Source organism: Anomaloglossus baeobatrachus, chromosome 5, assembly GCF_048569485.1.
Source record: "Anomaloglossus baeobatrachus isolate aAnoBae1 chromosome 5, aAnoBae1.hap1, whole genome shotgun sequence".
In the NCBI taxonomy this organism is placed as follows: Eukaryota; Metazoa; Chordata; class Amphibia; order Anura; family Aromobatidae; genus Anomaloglossus; species Anomaloglossus baeobatrachus.
In genome coordinates, this window is record NC_134357.1 from 534,123,417 (window position 1) to 534,131,514 (window position 8,098).

The 8,098-nt window shown below is 43.8% G+C and overlaps 1 protein-coding gene across 2 annotated transcripts in view; it reads left to right on the forward strand.

The window, feature by feature from the left end:
* The window catches only part of LOC142312143 (uncharacterized), a 29,378-nt gene extending 21,515 nt beyond the window's left edge, over positions 1 to 7,863 (forward strand). For both annotated transcript variants that reach the window (XM_075351040.1, XM_075351041.1), the window contains 6 exons: positions 2,947 to 3,097; positions 3,227 to 3,406; positions 3,489 to 3,612; positions 3,690 to 3,787; positions 3,970 to 4,060; positions 6,819 to 7,863. In XM_075351040.1, the coding sequence (XP_075207155.1) occupies positions 3,020 to 3,097; positions 3,227 to 3,406; positions 3,489 to 3,612; positions 3,690 to 3,787; positions 3,970 to 4,060; positions 6,819 to 7,639 (1,392 nt within the window). In that variant the 5' untranslated portion in view covers positions 2,947 to 3,019 and the 3' untranslated portion in view covers positions 7,640 to 7,863. The remainder of the gene's footprint in view (positions 1 to 2,946; positions 3,098 to 3,226; positions 3,407 to 3,488; positions 3,613 to 3,689; positions 3,788 to 3,969; positions 4,061 to 6,818) is intronic.
* Positions 7,864 to 8,098: the final 235 nt, after the last annotated feature.

The window sequence follows — 8,098 nt, forward strand, 5'->3', positions numbered from 1 at the left end:
TTCCTGTCTGCAGTGTTTTTGCAAACTAAAAATGCCTCAAACATCTGTGTGGGAATCAGATGGTCCTATTATTCCACTAGGAGGTTCCTTTGGGAAAGTATCATGTCCTTGTGTGACGCCCTGGCCTAGCCAGGTAGTCACAGACACAACATCATACACCCCCCCTTCCCTGGACAGGTCACACCAGTCAAACATTAAATCCTTGTTGCCACCCTCCAGGGTTGATGTCCACACCAGGTGGGGCGGAGCCAGGCGGTTCACCCCGCCCACCGAGGAGTTCACAGGCCTGGAGGCGGGAAAAACACAGTAGTCAGTCCAGTTGTGGTCTGTAGAGAGTGAAGAGTGAAACTGTTGGTGTCTGGGTTGGAGCCCAGGCACTTCCAGCAAGTTGGCAGACGGTGGTGGCCGTCTGCAGGAGTTGGTGACGGTCAGCGGAACTGTAGGACCGGGGTCGGGCGGTGGCCCGCCGGTACCGAACCGGGGAGCCGATTGCAGCCAAGCACCAGGCAGGGTACTCAGACCCCGACTAGGCTTGAAGCCATCCTTTAGTCAAATTTACTGATTGCGGTTTGGACCTCATGGGTTCATTCCCACCCAAGTCCCGATTGAAGGCAACAGTCCAACCGTTCCGGATAAGCACCACCGCCAAGGGCCAGAGATCCATAGGGCCAGCGTCTGCGGGCAAACGAGCTCCTCCGACAGGTATACGCCGGGGAGCGGACTACCGGTGCCCAGGCATCGCAGTCAAGATACAAAACACAGGTGCAGGGAAACGGCCACCATCAACCCTTCCAGGGAGAACACTGCAGCCGGCTGCAGGCCCCGTCCATCCAGCCGTTTGGTTTACCAGAGACTCTGTCCATCTGTGTCTGAGTGAGTACACCTGTGCCATCCGGCACCACGCTGCGCTGCACCGCAACACTGCACCCTGCAAACCCATCCTACGGAACCCTCCCTCCTACCGGGCCCGGGACCAACAGCCCCTACCCACATAGGGGTCAACACCTAGCTGCTCCCCACCATCGCTCCCGGGAACCCAGTCACCAGCAGCAGTGGTGCCTACCATCACCACAACCTGTGGGTGGCGTCACGAACTCTATATATCCCAAAAAAAAATCGAATTCCCCCCTTTTCACTCGTGGGCGAGGAGCGCTGCTCAAGCCCCGGGTCTGGCCCACTCGAGCCACCGAGGAGAAGGCACCGGATCCGAGCATGATCTCCCCGAGCAGCCCCCGCGACGGGGAAGCTGGCCCCCGACACTTGCACCATCTTTCTGTGCATACAATTAGTCATCCTCCTCTCACATAAGATCGTTAATAATATCTCCTCCAGGAAAATTCATCTTCAGATTCCAGGAGAGACCACGGGAATTGTAGATCTACCATAATTGCCAAGGTGATCACTTCCACCAGAAGGTTTAAAGGGAACCTGTCATCAGAAATTTTGCTTTACACCTAAAAGTTTCCCCCTCTGCAGCTCCTGGGCTGCATTCTAGCAAGGTTCCTGTACGTTTTGTGGCCCCTTTTAAACCAAATTAAATACTTTATAAACTTGTACCTTTTGCTATGTAAATTTTGTAAATCGTCCATGGGGGCGGGCTCTCTGGTGACCATTGCTGTTCCTCCAGCAAATTTACGCCGCCCCCCAACGCTGAATTTCATATCTCAGGACGCCGCCCCTGGGCGCCCGTGGTCCCGTGCATACGCTGTGTGACTGTAGCGGTACTGTGCACTGTGTGCACGTGTGACCGCTGGTGACGTTTTGCGCAGGCACGAAGTTATGGGCGGCGCTGTGAGTGTCATCAGCAAGTGCCGCCCATAACCTCGTGACCGCACTTTCCCCTCTTCCTCCAGCGTTCTGCGCAAGCGCTTGCTGGCCAGATGACCCGACGTCACCTCTTTCCCATCTTGCCCTGCTGCAGGGTAAGATGGGAAGGAGGTGACGTCGGGTCATTTGGCCGGCGAGCGCATGCGCAGAACGCTGGAGGCAGTGGGGACAGCGCGTCCACGAGATTATGGGCGGGCACTTGCGATGCAATCACCGCGCCGCCCATAATCTCGTGCTTGTGACACACGTCACCAGCGATCCTGGCGTGGGCGGCACCTCGGGCGCAGTGGGCGGCGTCCTGATGGATGAAATGGAGCGTGGGGGGACGGCGTCAATGTGCTGGAGGAACAGCAACGGTCACCAGAGAGCCCGCCCCCATGGACGATTTACAAAATTTACATAGCAAAAGGTACAAGTTTATAAAGTATTTAATTTGGTTTAAATGGCGCCACAAAAAGTACAGGAACCTTTCTAGAATGCAGCCCACGAGCTGCAGAGGGGGAAACTCTTAGGTTTCAAGCTAAATTTCTGATGACAGGTTCCCTTTAATCCCTAAGATGTTTCTGTATTTAACCCATTTGTTCTTATATTGATTTTACCTTTTGTTTGTGTTTTTATTATTTTATCTTATTGTATTTTTTTTAAGCATTGTACTTTCTTTTTTGTATATTAAATCTAAAATTTAAAAAGTTTGTTCGATGTCGCCTCAAATGTACCCACAGCATAGAAGAGGGAAAGTATAGCCCGGTTGAGTTACCTTGTGTATGCCATAGTGCAAGAAGACTAGCTACCAGATGGTTGGGAAAGTTGTTAGGTGTGCATGTATACCAGTGTGACACAAAGGGTATGCTTCTTGCTGGCATATGAAAATGGAAACTGATAGCTGCAAGAAGTGAGGTTAGATGTGTTAACTGCCTGTGGGTTGCACTTAGCACATTGTCACTCCCCCTTTACAATCAAATCCGATTCAGGAGTGCAGTGAGAGGATTGTATTTGACATTCTAGTGTATATGATCTGAGAATACATCTACACTTTTTATCTCCTCAAATGTTTCCCCTTATTATCTCCAGTAAGGGATTCTTTATGATGTTAAATCGACTCATCTTCTCCCCATTCAGGTCCATACAATATTGGATCCTCTCAGTGGAGATCTTCTATATAAGAGAATTCTCCTGATTTGACCCGTCAAGGATGGATAGGGACAGGGACAAGATGGTGGAGAAGATATTACACCTCACCCTAGAGATCCTCTTCCGGCTTACTGGAGAGGTGAGAGATTCTGATGACGTCACATTACATCATTCTTATCTATGGGAATAACAGATGGACAGAACTGGAGAGGTGAGGACTCTGGAAATGTCTGTAGTGAGATTTATTACTGTGTCTCTCCATAACCAGGATTACACAGTAGTGAAGAAGACCTCTAGTGAGCGCTGTCAGGCCCCTGTGTTTGAGGGATGGGGAAGACCCCTGAGCCCAATCATGGGGCCTCCACCTCACCACCTAAACCATGAGGACATCAATGACCAGGAGATCCTAGAGCTCACCAACAAGATGATTGAGCTGCTGACTGGAGAGGTGACACTGCTGGGAATGTTGGGACATTATACAGTAACACTATGAAGGGATCATGGGATGACGGTATCGTTGTATGTATCAGGTTCCTATAAGGTATCAGGACGTCACCGTCTATTTCTCCATGGAGGAGTGGGAGTATTTCGAAGAGCACAAAGATCTGTACAAGGATGTCATGACGAAGATTCCCCAGCCTCTCACATCACCAGGTAATAGACAGGACTAAATACACATGGCCTATCTGAATGTAAAGAATGAATTCAGTCCCTGTATGTGTTTCCTCCAGTTCTATCCAGTAAGAGGACAACACCAGAGAGATGTCCCCGTACTCTTCTCCAACAAGACTGTAAACAAGAAAATCCAGATGTTCCTCAGCATCATCAGGTAGATGGAGAGAAGGTGTGATGAAATCTCCCTTTGATGTGCAGACTTGTGCTCAGTCTTGTTTTATCCACCAGTATTATGATTTATACTTGTGTAATGAGAGCGGTGGAGATGGCAGGATTAGCGCTGATCATAGATGTGACTTCTCCATCTGTCTGTGACTTTTACAATATTTGTTTCAGGGTGAAGATCTGACTCATATTAATACTACAGAGACATATGGGAGGGGTGATGAGCGGAGTAAAAAGGAGATTCCTACAGATAACCGCCCAGGTGAGTAGTAACCACTAAATGGGGAGAAGGTACAGATGCATCTATGGTTTCAAAAGGCCTCCATTGCCTTAACTAAAGTCTGAGACCTAAATTTAAGACACCTCAGCTCTGCACTATGTTAAAAGCTACTCTCTAAATGTCTAATATGTCTTCAAGAAACTAATCTGACATTGTCCCTCGCAATAGTATGGATTGTCAAGTGCTATCAAACCAATCTCTAATTATCCAGAGATGTTTCACCAATAGCTATTATTGACAATGAAGACTTTTGAGGTGGACAGTAATCATTTTAGCAGATATGTTATTGTCTATAGTCACAATTCTTCTTTAGTTGGTGCCCAAGATATCCTGATTTAACTCTTCCTGCCGCAGCCAGTTTTTGTGGTCCTAACGAGTTCCCATATTATGAAACCTGACATGTTACTTTATGTGGTAATAACTTTGGGGCTTCTTCTGAGTTCAGTGATTTTGAAACAGCTTTATTCCACTACACATATAATTTTTTATTGGTAAATTTAGGCTTATTTATTTTGCTTTTTTATATCTGAGAGTAATAGAGGAAAGGTCTTGCATCCACGCCAAGGACTCAATTGATTCAGAAGGAGATTAATGCTTCTTTAATAACATGCACAGGTCGACGCGTTTCAGGAGTCACAGCTACCTTCATCAGGACAACAGGCAAGGAACATCAAAATCTCCAGACTGACGATTTTGCAAATTTTCCCACCTTCAAAGAATAAAGAGGTCTGTAATTTTTATCATAAGTACACTTCCCCAAAAAAATCCAGAAAATCACATTGTATGATTTTTAAATAATTTGCATTTTTTTGCATGAAATAAGTTTGATACTATAGAAAAACAGAACTTAATATTTGTTACAGAAACCTTTGTAATTACAGTGGTCAGACGTTTCCTGTAGTTCTTGACCAGGTTTGCACACACTGCGACAGGGATTTTGGCCCACTCCTCCATACAGCTCTTTTCCAGATCTTTCAGGTTTCAGAGCTGTCACTGGGCAACATTGAGTTTCAGCTCCCGCCAAAGATTTTCTATTTTTGTAGTGTGTTACTAACTGTAATCTTTGAGACTGTGGTTCCAGTTCTATTCAAGTCATTGAGCAGGTTTCCTGTGTAGTTGTGGACTGATTCCTGACCTTTCTCAGAATCATACTTACCCTACAAGGTGAAATCTTGCATGGAGCTCCAGACTGAGTAAGATTGACAGTCATCTTGAGTTCCTTCCATTTTCTAATAATTTCACCAACAGTTACTGCCTTCTCACCAAGCTGCTTGCCTATTTTCCTGGGGCCCTTCCCAACCTTGTGTAGGTCTACAACTTTGTCTTTGGTGTCTTTAGACAGCTCTTTTTTTGCCATAGTGAAAAGGTTGGAGCATTATTGAGTGTGTGGACAGGTGCCTCTTATAAAGGTAGCAAGTTCAATCAGGTGCAATTAATAAAAGTAATGAGTGCAGAGTAGGAGCTTCTTAAAGAAAAAATAACAGGTCTGTGAGAGGCAGAATTCTTACTGGTTGGTAGGTTGGTAGGTGAACAAATACTTCTTTCATGAAATAAAATGCTAATTAATTATGTAAAAATCATAAAATGTGATTTTTTTTTTTTGGGGGATTTTTATTTTGTATATTCTGTCTGTCACAGATGAAGTGTATCTACAATAAAAATTACAGACCTCTCTATTCTTTGTAGGTGGGAAAACGTGCAAAATCAGAAGTGTATGAAATACTTATTTTTTGCTGGGGGAGGAATCAGAGAATCACTTTTAAAGGGCCTATATTTTAGAAAACTGCACTCCTCAAAGTATCCAAAACCACATTCGGGTATGTTAACCCTTCAGGTGCTTCTCATGTAGTCACAAAAAGTGGGATACAAATATGAAAATTTTTCTCACCATAAAATGTTGATTGAGACAATTTTTTTAATTTAAAGGGAACCTGTCACATACAAAATGCATTCTGACCTATCAGCAGACGCATGTGTGCCCTAATTACACCTCCCTACCCATCCCAGTGTTGTAAAATTGTGTAATATGAAAGTAATAAAAAACGTTTTATTACTTCCATATGTCCTATGTAAATAGCAGAGCTCGTCGCCCCATGGGCGTGTGCATACTTTCCATGTTATCACGCCCCTGTGGGCATGATACCATGGATTCACATGTGCGACGTCCCCCATCGCTCCTTCAGAATCTTGCGCATGTTTGCACTTACCATTCCCGCAGCCTTTTCCGGGTGTTCATTCGCCGGCTTCAGACGTGCACAGCGCATGATCAGAATTTTCTGTTCATGCGCAGAGTGCGTCTGAAACTGACATCGAGCACCCGGAAAGTCTGCGGGAATGGGGTAAGTGCGCACGCGCGGGATTCTGAAGGAGCGAAGGGGGACGTCACACATGTGAATCCATGGTATCACGCCCACAGGGGCGTGATGCCATGGAAAGTATGCAAACGTCCATAGGGTGATGCGACGCCCATGGGGCGACGAGCTCTGCTATTTACATAGGAAATATGGAAGTAAAAAAAGTTTTTTTATTACTTTCATATTACACAATTCCAACACAGGGATGGGTAGGGAGGTGTAATTAGGGCACACATGCGTCTGCTGATAGGTCAGAACACATTTTGTATGTGACAGGTTCCCTTTAAGTAAAATAAAAATATGGACACAACAATTCATTCTTATTGTAAATATAAATATTTTTAAGTTATTTTATTAAAAATAATAATTGGTTTTATTCTTGGCAGATGACTGTACCGGGAAATCAGAGGGGCAGCTGATATCTGCTCTTTTTACATTGGATGATGTTCATTTCACACAGGAAACAAGTCAAGTGTATCCCATTATCCTAGATTTACCATCATCTCTTCATTGTACACATTTATCTTCTGATTCATCACAGACTATTAAGAAACATAAAAGTCATGAAAGAGACGCTGAAAATCAAACTGCTCTTTTAGAAAAGAAGCCATTTTCATATTCAGAGTATGGAAAAGCTTTTTCCCTCAATACCTCTTTTATTACACATCAAAAAGTTGACACAGAGGAGAAAAGATTTTCTTGTTTAGAGTGTGGGATATATTTTAATCCGATATCTGAGTTTGCTGATCATGAGAAAACTCACACAGAAGAAAAAACATACTCATGTTCAGAACGTGGAAAATGTTTTGTAGATAGATCAAATCTTCAGATAAGCCACACACGTGAGAAGCTTTTTTCATGTTTCGATTGTGGGAAATGTTTTAATCTCAAAACTCATCTTGTTCGGCATCTTAAAACTCACACAGGCGAGAAGCCATTTTCTTGTTCAGAATGTGGGTGTTGTTTTTCAGAGAAATCAAATCTTGTTAGACATCAAAGAATTCACACAGGGGAGAAACCATTTTCATGTTCAGAATGTGGGAAGTGTTTTACAGATCAATCAGTTCTTGTGAGACATAGGAGAATTCACACAGGAGAAAGGCCATTTTCATGTTCAGAATGTGGGAAATGTTTTACCAACAAATCACATCTTCTTCGACATCAAAGAACTCACAGGGGAGAAGCCATTCTCATATGTAGGAGATGATGTTCTACTTGGTTTTATTTTAAAAATATACATTGAGAAGGCATATATTGCATTTACAAATTGTTCAAAAACACATATTACAGACATAGTCAACAAAGTCAAATAAATAAAAAAAAAAAAAGTTAAAGAGGTTGTCCACTATTTTTACATTGATGGCCTACAGTTGTGCTCAAAAGTTTACATACCATGGCAGATTTTTTTGCTTTGTTAGCCTTTTTTTCAGAGAATATGAATGATAACACAAACTTTTTTTCCACTCATGGTTAGTAGTTGGGTGAAGCCATTTATTGTCAAACTACTGTGTTTTCTCTTTTTAAATCATAATGACAACCAAAAACATCCAAATGACCCTGATAAAAGTTCACATACCCCAGCTCTTAATACCGTGTATTTCCCCCTCTAACATCAATCACAGCTTGAAGTCTTAGTTGTGGATGAGGCTCTTTATTTTCTTAGATG